Raw genomic sequence first — 24,628 nt, forward strand, 5'->3', positions numbered from 1 at the left:
CCCTGCCATCTTGAGGTGTTCGGGCAGAGGGCGGTCCGATGTGCTCTTCAAGGAACTAGCATGAATGGCAGTGCCAACAGATAACAACCGGGCGTGTGTGGAGTCATTCTTGGTCTTGCTTCGAGGAGCTAGAGCAGTGCTCACCCATGGAATGTCTTTGTTTTCCAATGTTTTCCGATACTCTCATGTTGCACATTTTTTTAAACACACATCCATGCACACAAATATACATGGATGCACAGGTAGCAATTGTGTCAAATCTTGACAATTTTATAAATCCTACAGTGGAAAACAGTTTAGAATGTACGCACCTCCGACCTGTACGGTTTTCTTCATCAGTCCCTCATTGTTTCTGTAAATGCTCACAGTCACATAAGCTCCAACGTCACCATAGCCCCAGATGATAGCTTTTGCTGGGGCCTTTTGTAGAACCATGTGATCTGCATAGTACGATGCAAAATTAAAAGCAGCATCTAGGAAAACAAAATAACCATCGTGAATTAATGAGAAGCGTGACACACAGGCTATTTAAAACTAAAAGGTCCGATTTAAACATTCGAGAACTGGTCCTGTGCTTATCCTGAATGCATTTAGACCACGGTGACAATGCTCTATACAGGGCGGGGAGAAAGGTTCACATAAACATAAAAGCCTACACTGAATTCATTTTTTAATGAGAGCTATTATTGACCACTCTATTTCATAAACACTGAACAAAACCATGTTTAAATTGACATAGAAGTATCCCTTAAATAGACATACAAGTATACATTAACACATTATAACTGTGAACTGTAAGTATTGTTATGCTTTATTTTCCAGAAAGTACTACTGTTTAGTCTGATTAAGTGCACATGAATTTTGCAGAACAGGAAATCACCTTAACTTGATTTACACATTTTTATTGAAGTGCATGGCACTTTCTTCACTCTAGTATGTGGAAAAATTACGTTATTTTCTTATTCACGGTTAAAATAGGTTACCCTGTAAAATGCTCACTCCACTACGGCCGTACCAAACATGACAGGTCAGCGGAGGCGGAGCTAACTGAGGGTGGGAAAGTCGGGTCACCCACCCTTGGCTCGCTTTGTTGTCCCCATTGCACCCCTAAAAAGCCAGGATAATTGCAAACATTTTACAATTAAAATGCAAGCATTTAATTTGCTAAAGAGGCCACACCCGTCCCAACAGCAGCAGGAGGGACTCAATTTGCAAATTAATACTTTGCATTTAAAACCATAAAATCCATTCAGTGACATCTTAACGATTTGAGGAGTCCCTGCAATTAGTATTTTCTCACCCCATCACCTGTGGGTGACATCAAACTCCCTTCGGATTTAATTCGAGTCTCACACCGCACAGTGCCGCCGGGCCATTATTTTATGCTGGCAGACACCCAGCGTTGCAAGGTAGTCAGCAATGTCCTGAATCTGAAGAAGGCTTCCACTGTCCCTTCTTCACTCTCAAAAGTGTATGAATGACCATAAGTTTCTCTAACTTTGGTAGCAAATCATCTGCTGACGGGGACTTCCCATTATAAAGATCTGGAAATTTGAAGTAATCTTCCCTGTTGACCAGCAAATGACATCCATCAGGAAGAGAACCAAAATCTGCCCTTGCTTTTGAACGGGGAGGGGCGTTGCATGGCTCTTGTGTAGTCTCCATTTTACATTCAACTCCTTAAATTGACATCTCTGTCTTGTGGTGCCTTTTCACACACTTCTCTGCTAATGCATGAATGTGTTGTATGTGCATCTCTGATAGGTACTGACAAACTGTAGTCTGTACAACTAGTTACAGGGTCGTACATCATTCTAGAACACAGTGCCATTGCTTTCCTTTCTTTCTGTGCTCCTTAGGAGACACTTCCTTTTAGCTAGACGAAACAAAGTAAGCTGCTCGGCACCTGTGCCACAGTGTGATAAGAACAGCACTTTGTTCTATAAACAGCTTCTGTACTAAGGCTATGAGAGGAGCATTTCCAGTCTGGGATTATCCCGGAACTGCTGTGAATTGTGACTGAGATGCAGTCCTGCTGACTCCGGCCTCCATCCTGCTAAGGAAGATAACCAGTGCAATACAACTGGCTTTCTGACACCCAAGACCAAGGTATGGGGGTTAGACTATCTAAATTAATCTGGCAGAAAGGTACTCCCACTATGCTCTCTTTAGTATAGTTTAGATACATATAAGAGTAAGAAAACATTAGATTCAATTAACATGGTCGAATTGTTCTAATTGTTTAACATTCTAATAATGCTGATTACAGTAACACCTCTCATCTTCTTAACCCTTTCAGTGCAGAGGACGTAACGGTTACGTCCTTGGCTGGTGGCACTGATGTACAGAGGACGTAACCATTATATCCTATGCACACCACCAAGAGATCCCTCTGCTGTAAAATTTACTTTTTCATTTTTAGGCTCAGGACCTGAGGAATTTGTGCAGACGTCATTACACTAAAAGTGAAATGAGCCAATCGGCTCATTTTACTTTCACTGCCTGCCTTCTTGCTTGCGGAGCTATCTCAGCCCCTAGAGCACGCAGGCAGACAAGACAGGTATTACTGGAAAAGGAGAAGCCCACTTTCCAATGGTACCCTTCCCTAGTGGAAAACTGCTTTGGGATCATCACAGGAGGGCAACACCCAAACAGGGATCCACCACAAGACACCTGGGAGGGGGGAGCGGACCCTTGGGCAAGAGCTTTTGCTCCCTCCCCCAACGTGTTTGGCACATATCAGTCTTTCTGCCCCCCCGGGAGGCAGAAAGCCCACTTGGAACCCAGGTACGTTTTTTGTTTTTTTAGTGGACCAGGGATGGAGGTTGGCCAGATTAGGCATGCCAATGCCCCCACCGCTTCCAAAACAAGCATTGGCATAGCCAATAGGTCTCGCCTTGGGGACCTTACAGAAGTGTGCTTGGGCCTGTCTTACTGTGAGTGTCAGACTGCTTGTGCATTTCTACTTAATAAAAAAGTCCACTTAAGTGCCAAGCCTCATGGGTTATTCTCCTTTTGCATTTTGTGTGTTTCAAAAAGAAAAAAAAAATGCTGTATTTTTGAGCTTGGTCAATGTTGCATGTTTATGCAACCCATTCATTACCTGGCACCTTTATACTGGACAGTTTCACTTTTCATAATTTTAAACTTTACATGGCTGTTGCAAATGTTTGCAAAAAAATTGCTGGTTTTTCAATGCCAGACTTGTGTGCCAATACTGGTGTTCTGCTGTTAAATGGCATCAGTTACTTTCCTCTTTTCCGGTGAGGTTCTTTTGTTTTGAGCCACTTTGAGGCTTGGTGCTTATAAACCCCTGTGCAGCCTGGCAGAGCCTCCTAGAAGCGCCCCTCCCCCACCTGTTTTCAGGGGGAGCTCTCAGGTCAGAGGATGGGCGGCGCCTGCTCTGCAGTGCCTGCATGCCCGGTGCCACATCAGCGCCGTGTACAATAGCGCTCACCTGCTCCCTGGCACAACTGGAATAAAGTCTTCCCCGCCTGCACACCGCTGCTCCTCCGTTGTGAAATCCCCTGGCTGGTGCGCATGCTTGCTTGGCCGGATCTCGTGGCCTGTGTGTGAGGGAACGCAATAGCTTCTATTAGGGCTGCACGGCTGAGTGAGCGCCAAGAAGGATGTTATTGCTGTTCCATTGTGTGAGAACTGGGGGTCACCAGTTCCACTGCGATAGCTTGGCGTGAGCGGGAAGGCACCCAAAAGCTTAGGTGTAAAGTAGCAGCGCAGCACACACTCCCACTGAGACAGGAAACACACGCAATAAAGGACACCACACCAGCTTGTCTTTGAAAATCAATATACTTTTATCTAGATCAAATTCAGGGCTGGCAAATCATTCATTGTAATCAATTCAGCATTAACTCATTAGCAACATTTCATTGTAAGCATATGTAAATCCATTTCATGAGGACTCAGGCAACATTTCATTATAAACGCACAGGCAAGTAATTCATTCAAGGAGAACTCAATTAACATTTCATTAGGCAGGCTTCAGTATCAACGTGGGACCTCAGCAAGATTAATGAAGCAGGGGTTCAGAATCATTAAGTATAAGATCCTCTTCAAGCATAACCTCAGCATTGGTCGGAGCAAGGCCAATAAAAACAGTATGGCAGATTCAGCATTAACCACTCAGCTCCTGCTTAAAGGCAGGCTGTAAAGAACGTTCCCCTAGCCAGGGGTTAACTCTATTATAAATCAGTCAGCAAAGGCTTAGTTAGGGTCCTTGCCCAGTTCAGGGGGGGATTTGTAGGCCTTTTCCCGCTCACCTTAATGCTTGTGGGCCCACAGGGGGTTAAACAGGGCCAACAGGGCCAGGTCCAGCTCTCCTGGGGGGAGGGGCGGTCACGGGGCTTCCTCCTGGCTCCTGGGAGGCCCTGCTTCTACTCGTGCCTGCCGCCCTCCACCCCCGGCGGTGTGGAGCGAAGTGGGCCTCTTGCGGCTGGGGCTGGTGAGAGGGGAGAGCTCCTGCCCTCCGGTAAGCCGCGCACTTCCCTGGGACCGGTCCCAGACCTTCCGGTAGCTCCTGCGGCCTCGGGACCAGTCAGGATGCGGCTGCAGAGGGATGCGGTCACCTCGGCCAATGGCAGGGCAGTGCTGATGTGTGCCAGGCCCCAGAGCCAATCTGAGGCTCGCTTGCTAGGGGCTCGGCCGTACGAGCCCCTAGCAAGCTTTGGCGATAGTGGTGTCGGCTTCGGGGCCTAGCGCGGCCTACCGCTGCACTATGGCGACCCTCTCCTGGCTCCAGGGGACGCCGCGACGATTCACACAGCAGCGGGGGCCTCATCAGGCAAGTGCCGGGCCGCGGCGGTGACGGCGGGTCCCAGAATGCTTCCGTGCGGCGGGGGCAGCGCCAGCAATCCCCGGGCCGCAGCAGTGATAACGGCAGCGCTCTTCCAAGGATCTCTAGCGCTACCGGGGGCACCCCGACGGGACCTGGGCTGCGGCCCTGAGTCTGGCAGGCAGCGCTTCAAAGGGGGCACAGCGCTTGGTTGAAGCAGCACTTTGCAGGTACAGCGCTTGGGTAAAGCACGATGGGGGCACAACAAGGCAGGTCTGGCAATAGCGCTTTGGTAACACAGCGCTTTGGGGGCAAGGACAGGTTCTAGAGCCACAGTGCTCGGGGGAACACATCAGAAGAGCACTTAGAAGGCAGTCTCTGGCAGTTCAGGCAGTTTAGCAAAACACCTGAGGCAGGACAGCACAAGGGGGGGCCCAGGTTGAGCAGAGAGCGCATGGATGATGCAGCGCTGGTAACTGGTTGAATCCCCCAGCAGTCCTTCTTGTAAGTCGGTGTTCTCTTGGCACTTGATGGCTTCTGCGCCTTTCTTAGGCAGCTCCTTGAGGGATAGGTAGAAGGGGGGGTTGAGTTGGTGGCTTAGAGTCAGGATGGTTCCCTTAGATCACTGCAGGTGGGGCCCTGGGTTCACCCCACTCTGGGCCAGATCAGTGGGTTTGGCAGAGTCCCTTACTCAACTTTGAAGGCAGTGGTATAGGTTCCTCCCCTATGCCCTACAGCCTAAAACTCCAGCAGAGGGTCCCCCATTTTTTTTTTTAGTTGTTCAGTGGTAGGGACTGCCCTGAATGGGTATACCAATGCCCCCACCGCCCATAAAATAGCCACAGTCTTTCTGCTCCCCCCGGGAGGCATATCTGGGCAATTTCCCCCCAATAAGACAGTCCACTAAGCACCAGGGAGTATTTTTTTAGCTAGAGTCGGCTTGGGGGCTGACCAGAATGGGCATGTCAATACCCCACCCCACTCAAAAAACAAATTGGGCACATTCTTTCTGCGCCCCCCCCCCCTCCCCGGGCAATAGCTCCCATTCTACAACCCCGGGAGGGCAGAAATCCCACTAGGCAACAGAAATATGTTCATGGAAAGGTCAGGGAGCGCACCCATAGGCAATTTATTTTGTGCACACATTTTGGCTGTTTCTGCCCCCAAGGGGAGCAGAAAACAACTAGACTTGAGCAAACGTTTCAAGGTGTGTGAACTGGAGTTCGGCTGATGGGCTGGGTGCACTGGCGTTTGGCTCTCTATGTGTGAATATGCATTTTGTTGGCAGTATGTGCTGACTTGCACTTAGCTGGCAGTGTATGTTGACTAGCGCTTAGCTGGCAGTGTGTGTGGACTGTTGCTTGGCTAGCAGTGTGCATGGATGGCGCCTGGCGGGCAGTGTGCGTAGACTGGCGCTTGGCTGGCGGTGTGCATGAATGGCGCTTGACTGACGGTATGCGTGGATGGCCCTTGACTAGCGGTGTGGGTAGATGGCCCTTGGCTGGTGATGTGCATGGATGGCGCATGACTGGTGGTGTGCGTGGATAACATTTGGCTGGCAGTGTGTGTGGATGGTGCTTGGCTATTGGTGTGCGTGGAATGTCGCTTGGCTGGTGATGCGGCTTGTGTGGATCCACCAACCTTTTTTACCCAGAATCCCCAGCAAACCTCAATTTTAGATAAAAAGTCACACTTTCCTGACATTTCTGTGTGGAAAAGTTGTGGGATCACCGGCCTGGCACAAATTTCCCACCACTCAGCTTTCCCCCTCCCAGAGTCTCCATAGGATGGAAAACATGGAAATCAACTTGGCTATCCTGCCCACACTTAAAATCAATGATGTAAGGGTGCTGTGCAGGGAAACGAAAATAAGTCTGTGGATCACTGCCAAGAAAGAGTACCTGGAAAAGGACCTCAGAGCTTGGAAGGAAGCCAGGAAAGCCGAAGTCCAACTTGCAGAGATCGCCCCTGGCAGTTGGCATGAGGATGATGGTACAGATCTCTTTGACGTAGAAGTTGAGGCGGGCAACAAGAGTATCGCCCCCACAGTTCTTTCAAGGCATGCCTCCACATCCGGGAGTGAGAAAGGTTCTACTTAAGTGAGGGAACCCGAGGAGCTAGAGCCCCAGCTTATCCTCTTAGAGATACAAGAGAGGAAACTGTCCCTGTAAGAAAGAAAACAGGCCCTGGCAGAGAGAAGGGTCAAGCTGGAACTGATATCCCAATGATATAGTGGAAGCAACAAAGACACAGAGGTAAATGCAGGATGTGCCTATGACCCTAGGTTGCCCAAGGGTTTTATGCCAAAGTAGGTTGAGGAAGGTGATATAGACAAACGGCTAGCATGTTATGAGAGGGCTCTCAGGATGAGAAGGGTGGGTGCCCACCACTGGGTATTCCTATTGTGGGAACTCATTCCAACACTGGGTAGGGCTAAGCTGCTGAAACTTGAAGATGATGTGGCCGAGACATTTTGAAACATGGAGGAGGCCCTTCTTGAGCTGCTTGGTCTAACACCTGAAGAATAAAGACAAAGTTTAGAAATGCACACAAGGGGTCAACTCAAACATGAGTAGACATTGTAGATGCTTCTGTGAAGTCACTGGAAGGCTGAATCAAAGGTAACCAGGTAGATACCTATGAGTAGCACTACAATATAGCGGTAAAAGAACACATACTTACAAAGTGTACCTCAGGGAAGTTATACCAGCATCTGGTAGATTCTAACCTATCTAGCCCTAGAGAGCTGGGGAAGATAGCTGATAAATGGGGACACACTAGGGTGCCCAAGAAGTCCCAATGGAGTGTTCCCAAGAAAGGAGGACAGGCCAGCCTAAGAAGAAAGATATGGCAAATATAAAAAGTCTGAAACTCCCAAAGAGTCCCCAAAAGATGCCCAAGGGTAAGGGCAAAGCAACATCCCATTCAAAGGGGAGGGAGTACCTTGGTAAGAATGCGGACCCTACCAAGGCTGGGGTGTGCTATTACTGTAAACTAGCATGGCACACGAGATACTGTGTGCATCAAGACGTAACTCACTGGTGACCATCCTAAAGGCACTGCAAGTGTAGGGATGGGGTTAGAAGTTGTCCCTGGGGAGTGCAAGGGAGACACTGAAGCTATTTTAGTCTCCATGGGTGGGGAGGAAATGGAACCCCTGGCCCACTAGCCTGCCAGTATAGAAAAAGTACAGACAGCAGCCAAGAATCAATGGAGTTGAAGTCCAGGCCCGGAGAGATACAAGTGCCAGCATCACCATTGTTATGACCAAGCTGGTTTCCCATGATAGATCATACCTCAGGAGGTGCACGAGATAGTCAAATCTGACAATGTTACAAATTCTTATGACATTGCTATGGTGGACCTTGAGTGGAGAGAGGTTACTGGCCCTAAGAAACTACTTCTTCCTGGGCAGAGGTGGAGAGAAGTACTCATGCAGCAATAGTAGGTCTCCCTGAGTGGGTATGTGTCTCCACTAGAGCACACAGGCATTAAAGGAAAGATAAGGGACCTTGGAAAAATGGCCCAAGGCCCTAGTTCCAAGAGAAAGGGTGTTAAGTCTGCAACATCAAATCCCACCGTGCACAGGCCCAGAAGGAGCCTAACCATAATGGGAAAGGTCTGGTGTCTCAACAGGAGGTACTTCTTTGAGAGATTTACCTGACCTGGCGGAACTCCAAGGACCAGGTGAACTTCCCAGAGTGGGCTTGAGCTAGGGACAAAGGACTTGTCCCACTCTTGAGGGCCTGAGACAGATGATTTCAAATGGAATGAATGAGATATCACTGGAATAAATTAGGTGTACGGGAGGGGGGGAAACATGTACAGTGAGTAAAAGGATCCACAATCAGGGGTAACCAGTAGATTGGTGGTCCCCCAACAGTACAGAGAGTTCCTCATTAACCAGGTTCATGAAATCCCCATAGCTGGATATCTGGGGCAGGCTAAGATCTTGGAAAGGCTGGCTAATCACTCTGACTGGCCCCAGATGTCAGAAAAGGTGAAGGGGTTTTGTTGTTTCTGTGTCACCTGTCAAGCCAGTGACAAGGCGGGTAGCAAGCCAAAGGCTCCCCTTATACCACGCCCTGTGGTGCAGACTCCCTTTGAGAGGGTGGAAATTGATTTTGTTGGTCCCCTAGACCCACCTGCTGCCTCTGGCAATAGGTTAATCTTGGTGATAGTGGACCATGCCACCAGATACCCTGAAGCTATTCCCTTTTGGACAGTTACTGCTACTGCATTAAATAGAGCCCCACTTGACATCTTCACTAGGGGTGGGTTCCCTAAGGAGGTAATTTCAGATAGGGGCACAAATTTCATGCCTGAAAGCCATGTGAGAGGAGTGTGGAGGGACCTATGAGTCTACTAACCCTAATCATCCTAAAGATAATGGTCTTGTAGAGAGATTCAACAAGATCATCAAGGGCATTATTAGGGGTTTACCAGAGAAACTCAGAAGGAGATGTGATATTCTCCAACCATACCTACTACTTGCATACAGGAAGGTTGCAGTTTTTTAAAAAGTGAAATGATTCGTTGAAGGTTCCTCAAAAAGGAGTAAATTTCAGTCCGTTTGAACAACTCTTTGCGCACCCTGTAAGTGGAGGTCCCTTAAGTTTAGTGAGAGAAGGTTGGGAGAGACCTCTCAAAGAACCCAAAAAAGATATCTTGGACTATGTGCTGGGCCTTCGCTCCAGATTGACTGAGTACATGAAGAAAGCAAACAGAACATTGGAGGCCAGCCAGGAGCTTGTCAAATACTGGTGTGACAAGAAGTCCTCGATGGTTAAGTACCAACCTCAACAACTGTTATGGGTCTTAGAGCCTGCGGCCACTAGGGCCCTCAAGGACAAATGGACAGGGCCTTATCCTATCTTGGAAAAGAAGGGTGAAATTATACATCTGGTGGACTTAGGGACCCCAAAGCCCTCACACAGTGATACATGTGTGCTCCATCATGAGATACCAGTATCCCAATGTTCATGGTGACAGATCGGGAAGAAGTGGAGGAAAGTGAACCTCTACCTGACCTCCAGTCTACCAATGTCAATTATGGTTCAGTGTGGAAGTTGTTCTCTCTTCCACTTTACCAGAGCAACATAAGAAAGACTGTTATAACTTGCAACATGGTGTACCCATGATGTAGACACAGATGACCACTTGTCTCTCAACAGTAAAATCAATAGACTGTCAGACCAGGTCAAAGATAGCAGCAAAGCTAAAGTTAAAAAGAAGCTAGAAGTAGGTGTGATTGAGCCCTCTGGTAGTCCATGGGTTAGCCCAGTAGTTCTGGCACCCAAGCCACACTTCAAAGGAAAGGAAAGGAAAAACAGAAATGAGATTTTGTGTGGACTACAGATGCATAAATACAATCACCAAGACTGATGCATGCCCCATATCAAGAACTCATGAGCTCATTGACAAGTTGGTAGCTGCAAAATATCTGACCACCTTTGACCTGACTTCAGGTTATTGGTCAGATAGCACTCATGCTAGGAGCCAAGGGAAGGTCTGCTTTTTCAACTCCTAAAGGCCACTTTCAATTCAAAGTGATGCTGTTTGGACTGAAAAATGCACCGGTCATGTTAGTGAATAGTGTACTCTCAGGCCTGGAAGACTTTAGGGCAGCTTATTTGGTTGATATTGTTGTGTTTAGTTCTGTGAGGAAAAAGGAGTTTTGTAGGTTTTGTAGTTTTTCCCCCATGTTTTGCCCCCATTACTACTAGCTGCTGTTTTTTTTACTCTGAGAGTGGACGGAGAAGTGTTCTTACTCAATACAAAGTGTATGTAGAATTAGCTATCCCCAATTGACAAAAACAAACTTACTTATAAGTCCCTAGTATATGGTACCTAGGATACCAAAGGCTTGTAAGGCAGAGTGTCCACCGAGGGCTGCAGCACTGATTGTGCCACCCTGTGTGTGACAAAGTAAACAAGCAATGGTAAATGCACTAGGTTTCGCCTACGTAATTAATACGCTATTTTTTGTTGTCAATTGTGGCTTGCTGAGTAGTTATACAATATAAGTTACAGAAAGTGTTACGACTTGTTTATGTACAAAAAGGCACTATATTGTGCTGTTACTAGTGGTATAGTTCTGATAAGTAATAGCAATATTTTGAAAAATGAAATGAAAGAGGGAAATAATAGAATGAATTGATGTAATAGCACTATAATGTGTTTAGCGGAGTTCTGGCAACTTTTGGGCCCGGTGCCACTGCACCTGCTGCACCATTCAGATCATGCACCCGGTGCTTGCAAGATAACTGAATTTGTGTTGGTCAGTATAGTAGTAAAATATTACAATATTTGGTGTTTAGAGGGGTTTCCTTGAGCTTTGGGCCCCAATGTCACTGCAACTGTCCATCATTGAAATCACGACTCTAGTATCTACGAGGTAAGTACACTTGTGACTGCTTATTTTGTAGTTAAAAATAGAAATATTTGGTGTTTAGAGGAGTTCTGACAACTTTTGGCCCTGTTGCCACGGCACCTGCAGCACCATTGAAATCAGTGCCCTAGTGCCTGCTAAATAACTGCACTTGTGACTGCCTGTTTAGTAGTAAAGTTTAGCAATATTCTGACTTTAGTGGGGTACCTACAGTTTTGGCCCTGGTGCCACTGCATCTGCTGCACCATTCAAATTAAGTCTCTTTTAACTGTAAAATAACTGCAATTGTGCATGCCTATATAGTTGTAAAATATAGTAATATTAGGGTTTTCGATGAGTTAATTGCAAATTTTGGGCCATGTGCCATTCACTGCACCTGTTGCACCATCCAAATCATGACCCTGTTTTTCTGCAAGGTAAATGCACTTGTGACTGCCTGTTTAGTACTAAAATATAGCAATATTAGGTGTTAAGTGGGTTGCCAAGAGCATTTGGTCCTGGTACATTTTGCACCTACTGCATCGTTCAAATCATGGCCATATTGCCTGCTAGATAAATGAACTTGTGACTGTCTTGTTTAGTAGTAACATTTAGAAATAATCTGGGTTTAGTTGAGTCCCTAGAGCTTTTGGCCCCAGTGCCACTGCACCTGCTGCACCATTAAATCATGACTCTAGTGCCTAAAAGATAACTAAACTTGTGACTGCCTGTTAGTACAAAAAAATAGCAATATTTGGCGTTTAGTGGAGTTATGACAACTTTTGGCCAGGGTGCCACTGCACCTGCTTCACCAATTAAATCAAGCCCCTTTCAACTGCAAGGTAACTGCAATTGTGGATGCCTGTTTAGTAGTAAAATATACCATAGGTCTTGTCTATTAGCTTTATTTTTAAAGCTCAATGTTTATTACAAGATGTAGAATTTGATCATAATGACCACATAGATTAACATGAAAAAATCTATCCAATAATGCTTACAAAGTGCAAAGAAACGTACCGAGGCATGAATAGGAAATGCCATAAACCTTTTAAGGGTAAAGCATCTTCTTTACACAACAAAGTAGCAAAAAAGAAACATTACAGCATACAGTTTGAAGCTGTATGCCTTTTCCGTAGGAAGAGATCTAATCTTGACAGTGAATGGGGCTTAAACAGTGCAAACAGCTTTAGTACAAGTATCATAAATGCATGCAGCCTGGAGATATAAACAAAAAAAAGTTCCACACAAAAGCGAATTAAAACCGCAATTCGGTGATGGGAACTGATAAGAGCACCCTGAATATATTGAATACAAGAGATTTCACAAGCACAGCGCACGTGCTGTGGAGGTCAAACCTAAAATGGTTTGCAGCCTGCCACTGCAGACTGGAAGCGCAGTTGTCACACTGCAAGTTCGACTTTCCCTTAACAATATATGTCAGTCTCCCCTAAGGAAGGCCTACAAAGCCCTAAGGCAGGGAGCGGTATATTAGTAAGTGGGACATGTGTATTCATATGTCCTTGCAGCAAAACCCTTCAAATCGTAATTTTGCTGTGGAAAAGCTAGTAGGCCCATCGGCTAATACAGGGTTTCAGGCTGGCACACCAGGACAACAAGACTGGTCTCCTCCCTTTCTCTCCCAAGGGGGTAGGAATTGATTAAAGGGCCCAACCCCCAGCCGGAGTTTTAGGAATTTTTCCTCAATATTAATTTTTATTCCCATTTTCAAGTAGAGTTGAGGTTTAAGCGTTTTGTATGTGTTTAGGACCACCCAGCCGTGCAATCGTTTGGCTAATGTTTTTTATCCTCTGTTGCGGATAATAAGCGGGTTTCCTTTGTTGCAGTTTTTTAAAAAGTGAAATGATTCGTTGAGGCGTTCCACAAGTCTGTTAGACCTGGAAGTTTAATAGATTCCTGGAGGTAAACACTTGCTGGTTCTTTCCCTGAGCGAGAGAGTTCCATCCAAAGTTGGTCATTCAGGGATCCTTCTTCATCGCCTTTGATCTTGTGCCAACATTTCACATATGCCCCCTTCCTTCTAGTGACTGTTTTTGAAGCCAAAATTCCTACCGTATTTGGGCTGGGGAGACATTTCTGGGGAGTTGAAAGATCGCTCGGTAAGAGTTGGATATTATGTTGTCACGGGTTGTTGCATCTTTTCCCTTCATTGTTTTGCTCCCGTAAGTTATTGTTAGCTGGAGTTTAGCTTGCAGGACCCCTAGCAAAGGGTCAAGCGCCTGATCCGGTAAAAGCTTCTTTAGAGGCTTTATGGCTAGATAGGTCATTACTCCCTTTCTCCGCTAAGATTCTATTTGCAGTTTTGATGAACTGTTTTGATCCAGTATTACCCCTAGGTACTTGCAAGTTGCTGCTTGATCCAAACAATGGCCGTCGAGAAACCAATTCAGATGTTTCTTCTTGTGATAGTTGACTGCCAAAATTTCTGTTTTGTTAACGTTTATTTTTAGTGCATTTTGTTGAGAGAATCTATGAGCTGCGTTCAGTAGGTGCTGAAGTCCAATTGGGGTCCGACTTATCAAAACTAGGTCTTCCGCGTATAACAGGTTGGACAAAGTCGTGTTCCCTAGATTTGGTGCGTGGGCTACGCAACTGTTCAGCTCCCCTGGAAGATCCACTAAGAAAATATTGAAAAGCAAGGGGGCTAGAACACACCCTTGTTTTAGCCCTTTTGCATTACGAATTTTCATATATAAATAGACCTTCGCCAAGCTTTATCCTGACCCATGTATTAGTATGCAGGTTCCTTAATAGGTGTAGGAGAGTTGAAGGTATTCCCCAGTCGTCAGGTTTTTGCCAAAGTTTTATTCGGTCAACGTGGTCGAACGCAGCTACAAAGTCTATGAAGCAAAGAAAAAGGGGGTATTTTCCCCGTTTAGCTCTGTCCATGAGCAAGGTCAGTGCCATTATATTGGTTATTGTACCTTGCCCTTTCCGAAACCCTGTTTGCATTGGCGGGATTATACCATTCTCTTTGGCCCAAGTGGCTAGGTCATTTAAAATGAGCCCCGCAAAGTATTTTGCCTCAATGTCAATCAGGGATAGTTTTCTGGCGCTGACCTCGCACCTTGTTTATAAATTGGGCTTATGATTGAGCCTCTCCACGACTCAGGAATTGTAAAGTTTCTAACTGCATACTCAAAGACAGGTTCAAGTATGTTACTCCTTTAATCCGAGTCATTTTTTAACAGCATTGGCGGGATGCCATTAGGGCCAGGGGCTCCAGCCTATCTTCCCTTGCTATTTGTTTCCTCATCTGTTGAGCTACTTAGTTGCTGTGCCCCTCCTCTAATCTCTGTGTATCATTTTGTATAGAAGTTGAAGTTGTTACCTGTTGTTGTTGAAATGATACTGTTCTTTCCCTATCCTCCAGTGAAGGTGGGCGTTGTTGTACCAACTCCTTTGCAGTCCTGTTGGAACTCTCAGATCCCAGATGTATGGGTAGGGTAGCTAATTGCTCTCTTTTGTTGAAATGAGTAACCCCTTCGCTGCTCATGACGAGCTCAGCTCGTCATGCAGTACACTGGTCGTGTGCTTATGACGAGCTGAGCTCGTCATGAAATAATGTATTTCAAGGCTCTCCAGCACAGGAGGGGAATTGCCTTAGCAGTCATGTGGTTAAAGAGGAAGTCCACCCAGACCGCTTCGGTAATGTGAGAGTTGATGCCAGGATGGTTTGGCCGATGTAATTTATTTACAGATTGCCAAAACTTGGCACTATTTTTCTGTTTTGCGCATCGTAAAGGAGTTTAACACAAAATTTGTTATTCATGGTTCTTTTCCTGGTCCATCTTCTTCACTTAAAAAGGGCCTTTGAATCATGAAGAAACTACTGCAAGCTCTGATATCCCGGTGTTTTCCGGAGTTGCCATAATAATTGGTTTATCGTTTGTTTCAGTTTCTAAGACACTGGGCTCCTTATAGTCATCATCGGTGGGTCTATTCTGTTCTTTCGTTTCGGGCCCATTTTAGTTGGAAATTTGTCACTAAGGGACCAGACGAATTTCTCCCAAAGTTCCAACGGTTGAGTTGTGTTATCCTGTACTTGATTGAAGACTTCTTTAGCTGTAACTGATACTACTTCTGTATTTGTTGAATTACACCTTATGCGTTTGAGGGTTGTTGTTCCTACCGAAATGATGGATTTATCGGACTCCAAAGATAAAGTTGAAACCGCTCGAAGTTATTTTTTTCTTGTAGCATATGGTCACTAAATTCATTGTTGCCTATTTGGAAGGAGGCTATCTTGTTAAACATGGATAATGTAATGAATCTAAAATCTAGGTTGGAGGATTTTTTTGCTGAGTGGTATGTGGGTGCCGAAGGGTTGTCACCCTTTAATCGAACGTTTACTGCCCTCAAGTTCAGGTGCTCTAATTCCGAGAGGAGGTAATTCGAGCTCTGTACTGATCTGGTTTTCTTCGAGGGGTCTTGAGTCTGAATTCCCCATGCACCAGTCAGGTCTTGCGTGAAGTCATCTTGTAACTTCTTTAATCAGTTCCTTGGATGCTTTTAGTTTCTGTTTGGGATGTAAGTAGATGTTTATTAATATTACTTTCTGAACAGTCTGGTTGAGAATCAACTTAACTATTGAAGCCTGAATACAACTTGGAGGGGTAATGAAAAATGTTATGGGGAGCGTTTCTTCAATTTTTGTTATAGAAGAGAGGAGAAGTAGACCCCCTGAGTGGCGTCCAAAAGCAGACCTCTTAGTGGCCGGAATGAAACTGGAGGTGTAGCCTTCTAAGTCAAAGGGTTTATCTTCCCATATCTCCTGGAGTAAAATGATGTTGAAAGTTTTGAGGTAGTTTAAAAAGTCATAATCACTTAATTTGGAGTTTAGGCCATTGACATTCCAGGTACATATTTTAACTTTGTTGTGACCCGATCAAAAGTTTGGTAGAGAGGGCGTCCAATGCCAATTAGGTTGTGCTAACAGTATTGTACGTTGTAAGCCCTGCCTTCCGTTTGTTGATGTGCATTCCATTGGAAGAGATTGGCCTTCTATTGGGGAACGGCCCCTTGCTCCCCTTAGGACTGAGATTGACGGTCTGTATTGACTGCTAGTCTCAATGGTTAGAAATGGAGCTGGGTATAGTGGTTTTGGCACTGGTTTTAAAGTAATCCCCCAGCTTTGAAATCTTTTGCTTTCTTGAATAATTCTACTAGCTATCTATGGCGTTTTCCATCTAGTTTTGGAAGCTTTGGAGTTTGGCAGGCAGGCTACTTAACTAGGTATTGTAAGGTATCAAATTAAATGTGAAATTAAATTTGATCTGATACCCAGGTCACATTTAATGTCACTATTAAAGTAAAGTAACTTTTAGAAAGTTGTTACACTGTGACCCAGCTGGCCCAGTAGCCTCACCCTGGCACTAGCTCACACACTGCATTCTGCTCGGCTTGGTTAGATATGAGAATGGCTCCCAGGCTCAAGAATAACAGAAGCCAGTTGAATGAGAAGTGTCACCTCACACCCTTGCTGTGTTAGCCCAAAAGGTGAGCTTCAAGGGAGAAGAAGCCTTTGCTGGGCAAATGTCATAACACTCCTGATGGGCTGCCCTTTATTGAGGTAGACAGGGCCAGAGAGGAAAGACCAGTGCCCAAACCGGTTTTCCTATGTATGTTGAGCCCTCATTTAGCCACACCTCTAGGGTGGGGTACCAAGCTCCTCACAGTCGAGGAGAGTTTCAGACATCTTCACCTTGCCAGATGCCACACATTGCTGAAAAATTGTCACCAAGAGGGAAGGGACCAGGAAGCTCATTGGCTAGTAACCACATTCTCCCCTCATGGCTTTTTTCTGTGTTAAATATGGCACCCTGATTCTCAGTTCATGCCGGAATCGGAACAAGGACTGAGGGGGTCTGCCCTGCTTCCCCTGGACTGCACAAAGAGAGGCTGCACCCTCTCCTGGACTGCACCTGCTGCCCTTTTGGGCTAGCAAAGTTAGGACTATGCCTGTGGCTCCTGGCTCAGGGAAAAGTAGTTCACCAGCCCCAGACTGAAGCATTGACTCCAAGTGTCAGCTGGCTGCCCCTCGGGAACAGCGCCAGTGACATTAAAGCTGAAGAAACCCAATCTGGCCTGTTGGTAGCCACTTTTTAGGAATTGACGCTGACTACTGCTGGGCACCCCAAGAGACCGATCCTCAGCAGCCAAAAGTTGCACCCAAGTTCGCTGGACCCAGAAGTATCATCAAAGTCCAGACTGGTCACCCAAGAGGGACACTAGCCTTCACTAAAGAATTTCATACCAACCCCAGTGTACAGAGACCGCAGCTGGCCTTCCAGGGTCTCAAAGAGGGACCCTGACTTCTGTGGCCAAAGTTGCCCCACACAACCTGTGGACCGAGGAATCACCAGAAGGGCACCCCAACGACTGAACTATAACCAGAGCATCTTTTCCTCCTCTATCTACAGCATAAGGACCACTCCATTAAAGTCTATGGCGTTTGTGCCATGAAATTTGGAACTGGACTGAAAAACACTCTGTTGGCCAGGTAACTGTCCAAAAGAGAGGTCGGCATCCACCCGAGCAATGAGCGGGCAGTGTATCTCCAAGAGAGTGGTATCACTCAGGTGACACCTTGGACAGCAAGGCTCCTGCTTTTAGCAATGAGTTTGTTGCCCAAATTTATGCTTCACAACATGGGATTGGGGTAGTGTTGTCACAGCTGAATGACCAGAGTTAGGATCAACAAGTAGTCTTTATCAGTATGCAACTCCCCAGAGAGCAGTGTTGGAGTGCCACTGAGAGAGAAGCTTTTGCTTTGGTTTGGTCCCTGAATAAGCTGAGACCCTACCTATTTCTGACTCATCATCATCATCATCATCATCATCATCAAACTTTACTCTGTTTGTTTGTACAAAACCATCAAAGTACACAAAGGATAAAACATTGTCAAATTACAGTTTAAAAATATAAAAACTGATACATTATCAAGTGGCTTATTAAAAAGAACGCTAAAAAGATTGCAAGCCGAACAAACATCAAGATACATTAAGAAACGGCTAAGGGACATGCTTCCTGAAGAAATTAGGGGAACGTTCCTAAAATGTACAATGCATAGGTACATATTTTGCAGAACAATTAATAATACGGTGCAGTCTATAATAATAATTTCTGGCAGATTATCCAGAAGGCAAATAAAAAGCGGCTGACAGAAAAAAAACTATTGGTTCAGATACGTCTGATTTTAAAATTCTGTACGAAATCTGATACTGCCTAACTCCTAGATTAAGGCAGATTGGTTTTATCCACCTTCTGCGTATTTGCTGGTATCTAGGGCAAAAAAACAAGATATGTTCTTCAGTTTCTCTGACAGTAGTGCAGGAAGGACATAAATCCAATACTAGGCCAGACACCTCCTTACTAGGAAATTTTAGTAGCAGATTGCTATATCTGAATCTCACATATAGACTTCTTGCAAGGGGGGGGGAGATTCGATCCAGAAAGGGTTCAAATTGTGGACATGACTTTACAGCTAAAAAATATAGATGTTGACTGACCATTGGCCAAATTATTAGCATAGTTAACAGCCACCACCGCCAACTATCTGGCTTTTAATCTCAGGAAATCATCTCTTGTAGCCATATCTGGAATGTCCCACAGGTCCTTCATACTCAATACCTTGCACCAGTCTGTAATGTGTTTAAACCATGGTGAACTTTTTGCACCACTTCAGTGTTCCAAATAATCACAGACCTCTCAGGCGGTTGATGTGGATCAGAGGAGAAAACCCCAAACTGTTGAGGTGGTCCATTTCCTTACGGCGTGCAGACTTTACAGTGGAACACAGTCCTGGGACTGACCATGCCAATGCAGATGGCCTTTCCAGGATCTTCCACTTAGATGACAGAACTACCAGGATAAGGGTTAGTTGCTTTACACCTTTTGTCTTGAGGGAGGGCATGTAAGGCAATGCCTCTTTTTCCATGATCATCCTCAAAGTTTTGTAATGATGCTGCCGGTTTTCAACTCTTAGAGTGCACAGAGGCCTACTAACCAGACCTCAGTGCCAGCGTTCTAACCCATTACGAAATGTATATTGAATTAGCTACCCACAATTGGACCAAGCTGGCTTACTTATAAGTCCATAGTAAATTATACCAAGGGTACCAAGGGCATATAAGTTAGTGTGTCCACCAGTGCTAAAGCACTGATTGTGCTATCTCAAGGTACAACATGTCTCCCAGCCTCCCACTGAAGCCTGGAAGAGCAGCTTTGATCGGAGAGTGTCATCTGAGTCTAGATTGCCCGCTAAAAACGGACACTAGCCTTCAGCAAAGGATTTGTTACAGCAATTATATGTTGTCTCCATTTTAGTTTCCCTTTTAAAGTAGCATCTTTTTGAGATGGTGGTTTGACCACGGTTTTTCACTAACCCGAGAATGTGGTATGCACGCATTTATTTTTGGTAGACACTGGGGATAGATCATTCCAACTGGGTCTGGCAGAAGGATACTTCCATCATGCTCTTGTCAGAGTAGGAGTATTATTGATAGATAGGAGTAACTTTAGGAAAAATAAACACGACTGAATTGTTTGCATTTTTCACCATTCTAATAATGGTTATAACTACGATGTTTCTCATCTGTTTAATAATAGCAGTTCATGTTTTACTTACAAGCATTAGATCATTTCAATAAACATTTGAAAATATATTATTGTCTCTTTTCTTTGTATAACTTTGGGCATGCAAAAGTGACAAACGAAAGGGTTAGATCGGTTTAATTGAATACTTTGTGAATAAGAATCGTCATGTTTGAGGTTACCGACAGCATCTACAAGTCTGGAGGTTTAGGAGTTTAGATGCAGTACTGTGAGCTAGCCCAACCAACATTTACTGATGATATCAGTAGCCTTAGCCTTTATATTGTGAGGTTTTGTTAACCCAATACATAATCCTACTAAATTTGTAGGAACAGTACCACCAACATTCTAGGCTTGGTACTTATTTAATGGGTCTCGTGAGCAGTTTCCTCTAAGTACCCAAAGCCCCTTTATTGCCTTTATATGGAGACGTCTGTGGTGATAAGGATTTATCCTCCTCAGTTAAATAGGAAGCACCTGCAGGTTGACCAAGCTAGGTCTTTCAAAAAGACAGTCCCCCATAATCTTTCCTTTCTTTGAATTCCATTCATTAACATTGCAGTTCAAGCAGTTGTTATTGCTGTTAATTGTAGACAAGCAGTACCTAAACATTTAACTAGATATAGGCTTGCCAATGACGGTGGAGAGATTACCTTTTTGGTTGAGGCTCACAAAGCACATAAATTCTAAATTCTGTATTCCTGGATTACTCTTCCTGCAGTTGATGCAAATTCATGAAGATTTCATACATATGATTAGGCTGCTGTATCAGCAGCATATAGACTTTATGAGTATTTAGAAGTACCATTAATTTACCAGGAACATCCAAACTGGTTCCAAGGCGCACTCCCACATGCACTTCAAAATGCAAGACTGGGCTCTCTCAGTAATGAGGGGTAACCTGGCCAGTCTTCGCAGGCTAAACGCCTTTTCCGCATTCAATTTCCCTAACAGAGTGTGACGCTTGCTCTTTTGAACCAATTGATTAGACTGCATCTACATCTGATACAGTACATTAACTACTGCCCCGTCAAGGGCTCCTTAAGCTGGACAGGCGCAGTTAGCTGTGTCTGCAATTAGTCCAATCACCATTAATGTTATTATGGGTTAGATCCCAGCCAAACAAGATGAAATCACATTTTGGATTGCACAAAAAACAAATCAGCTTGAGGCAGTTTTTCCTCATACGGGACCTCAAGGTGAATTTAGAATCCTCGCTATGTGTTTTTCACTTGATGTGGTTCCCTCAGTTGAAGAGAATATTATGTGGGGCACTGTATTCGCTTCCCTCTACACCATTACTCATGGTACTCCTTCAATTTCAGTTTTGCCTGAAGTGCTGAAACAGATTCAAACAGAACATAAGCAGCCCCTGCCCTACATTTGGGGATGAAACTCATTGGCAACTTTGCCACAGTGTCCTCAATTATTTTAAGTAAAATTTGTAGGGAGGCAGCTTCTCTGGTGATACTCCAAAGGTTTGCTTTAGTTCTCACTGTGGATCAGGAATGTAAGCTACCTAAAACAATCTCTGAAACCTAAACTTCTATTAGCCAAGATAGTTTGGGAACCAGACATAATAAGCCACAAATTAAAGGCAAGCCAGAAGTCTATACTGCCAAGCAGACAACTGAGTCTTCTAAAAATCGGTGGGATAAAAATAAAGAAAAGAGTAGAACTAAAACATGGACTAAATTGGTATCAGTTTTCTGACACATTCCTTACAGGATTCTACAGACAAGAGGTCAGAGAGAAGGGGTTGAGGTGATTGCAGACAGAAGGAGTATGTGAAACTGAAGACGGACTCACAACGCTCCTCTGATGTCTTTATAAAAAAGGAAGAGAATATCCCACAACAAAAATCACAATGTAAAAAGAAGAAAGTTGCAGGTTTTCCACTAAAAACGCCACGAATACTCAGAACTCTTCTTCTGAACAAGACCTCTGTGAGAACTCTTCTCAACAGAGCAACAGCAGCCACAGTAGTTTACAAGATTCTTAAAGTATTCACAGGAACCGTATACCAGATTCCGCTGGACCCGCTGCATCCGGAGATTGGTAGCCCTGACGCTGCTGGACTTCTACTGGCTCAAACAGGACTTCAAGGGACTCCACCTCCTGTGGCCAAAATGGACCCATCTTACCTGTGGACAGAGAAAAAACCCCAGGAAGGCCCTCATCGGCTGCACATACTTAGAGCATCTTTCAGCATCCTTCATACCCAGCATCAGGCCCACTCCATTGAAGTCAATGGAAGTCTTGATGTAAACTGAACTGTGGAACTGGACTTGAGACTGTTTTGGTGACCAGGTAACTGTCCAAATACTCCTTATTGGCCCCTGACCTTCTCTCTATCAGAACTGGGCACACAACTCAGGCCAGAGTAGCCGAACACAACTCTTTCAACCCTTTCAAAAGTTTGTAAACCTTACGGTTGCAAATGCTTGGTTGCGTTTTGTAATATGAAGCTGAGATTTAAGTTTTATTTAAAAATCTATTTATATCACTTAAACCCTCTAGTAGATTTTGCTCATCTTGGTGTTAAAAAATATAATCTAATTTTATAAACTTATGTCTGATTTCATTCTTGTTGTGTGACTTTATCTAGTTGTTAGGTGTTTATAAATACTTTACACTAGTTCCTTTGTTTAAGCTTTGCTGCTTGAAGTCGCAGATACCCAGGATTGAACTAAAGTTTTTACAAATGAGCCTGACTCGACCCAGGATGGTTTAGCGAGTGCATTACAAGGTAAGGTCACACAGCCATACCATAGAATACACCACAACCATCCCACTCAGCCACCTTCTAGCTTGTGTCAGGCCTTGGCAGTTGAGATAGAAAGTCTGCTGGATTTTTTTACCTTGACCGGTGACTCACAGTAATTGATTACTCCTGTAATTAGAGCACTTACTTCTCTATTAAGGTGGAGGTTTAGAAGAGAACGCCTGGAAATGAGTGTTTAGGAGATTATAGTCAGTAGCTACACAAGTTTGGCCATACAAGTACAGGTGAAAATGGTAACACACCCAGTGTTTGGCAATAACTTCCTTTTCAATGTAACTATGTTCCGTGGTGGTCAATGCCTGACTACTTAACGCCATTTTGGCTCTATTTTTTACCTAAAACTTTAAAAATGTGTATCTCTTGTCCCCCCTTTTGAATTTTATCATTTTGGTATCACTTACTTTATTCAAATTTAATCTAGTTTTCGAAACTGGCCTGAGATTTTTCTTGTGTTGTGTTTTAACATTTTTACTATTTTGGCACTGCAGAAATACTTTACAAATTGCCTCCAAGTTATGCCTGTCTGTTCTGTGTCTTAGCTACCAGGAGGTTCAGCTCAGGTTAATTTAGTGACCTTAGCGGTTCACTGTGACAAGGATTGTGTTTATTACCTGAGATGGGAGATCACCCTTTTAACTAATAACCCAATTTGTTACACATATCAACACAGATGTGCACCTCATCAGGTTGTTTCTATTTGCTAGTCACAACGATCAATGAAACCCAATGGGTGGGTGCTCCACCTTTTCAATAATGCTTTATGCCTCCAACTTAACGAGTTCTGCTTCTACCATGGGCTGGAGATAAAAAGCAACTCTCCAATAGTGGAGAGTGTCTGGCTGCACTCATCATCGATCTGCACTTTGACAAATTTATCTTTCAGGCAGCTTGTGTGTAAAGAAATGCCTCTTTTCGCATGATCACCCCCAAAGTTTAGGACTTATGCTGCTGGTTTTTCAACTTAAGAGTGCACTGACGCCTGCTAACCAGACCTTAGTTCCAGTGTTCTGACCCTCGAAAGTATATGTTTGATTGGCTTATACCCAAATGGCATTAGTTAACTCACTTATAAGACCCTAGTCTATGGTACCTGGGGTATCCGGGGTATATGAGCTAAAGTGTCCCTTGTGGCCTGCAGCCCTTACTGTGCCACAATGAGTGTGACAAAGTAAAACGTATATCCCAATTTGCCACTGCAGACTGGTGGAGCAGTTTTAAACTGCTAACTCCTCTTTGCCATTTAAACTAGAGACAAAGTCCAGACCTCCCCTTTTAATATATATCTAAGGTATGCCTCTCAAACCCTAAGGCAGGGTGCTGTATATTAAAAGGTAGTACATGTGTTTTTATATGTAATAACAGTAAAACAAAACAAATTGTTGTTTTTACTGTGGAAAAGCGAGTAGCCCCATTGGCAAGTACAGAGTTACACATGGACACCTCAGTTGTGCTAACTTTTGAATGGGACTATTAAAGTTGGTAATTCAAGATATCAAAAAAATTGTTGCATTAAATCGACTTGATGCTCAAGTCAAATTTAATGTAACTAATGAGTAAAAGCCAACTTTAGAAAGTTGCCACTCCGTTGCTCAAGTTTTTAGTGGGCATTCCCAGATGATGGCCACAAGATAGCCTTCTACCCTCTTGGAGAAAAGTGTGAATGAATTCCAAGAAAGGACAAAATAGAGACCTGCTTTTGGAAGAGGTGTTGTTGCTCCTTGGCAAGAAGCCACACACGGTGTGAGCTTTAAAGGTGGACTATAAAGAAGAAGCTGTCTTTGAATGGCAAATGGTGGACACACAGGAGAGGGACTGCTCTTAAGAAGAGGCCTTGGCAAAGTTGTAGTCACAACTGCTTGCTCACCCACTCTAGCCGAAGCGCAGCCATGGAGACTGAACCCTGACACTCAAAAGTAGCATGTGAGTCTACTCCACTCAGGAAGGTCGTCTAAGTGCAGTTTGGTCACTCAAGATGGACACAAGCGGCAGTTAAATGGAACTGCTGGCTTTGCTGTGACCAGAGACCAGTGGTAAATTGCTTTTGCCTGGACCTCAACTAAACTTTGAG

At 44.6% G+C, this 24,628-nt stretch overlaps 1 protein-coding gene across 1 annotated transcript in view; it reads right to left on the minus strand.

The window, feature by feature from the left end:
• Positions 1–24,628, minus strand: part of LOC147731747 (sialate O-acetylesterase-like) — a 382,423-nt gene that overhangs the window by 304,668 nt on the left and 53,127 nt on the right. Inside the window, exon 2 of the mRNA XM_086956866.1 lies at positions 312–473. Within this exon, the coding sequence (XP_086812992.1) occupies positions 312–473 (162 nt within the window). The remainder of the gene's footprint in view (positions 1–311; positions 474–24,628) is intronic.

Source organism: Lissotriton vulgaris, chromosome 2_1, assembly GCF_964263255.1.
Source record: "Lissotriton vulgaris chromosome 2_1, aLisVul1.2, whole genome shotgun sequence".
NCBI classification, from domain to species: domain Eukaryota; kingdom Metazoa; phylum Chordata; class Amphibia; order Caudata; family Salamandridae; genus Lissotriton; species Lissotriton vulgaris.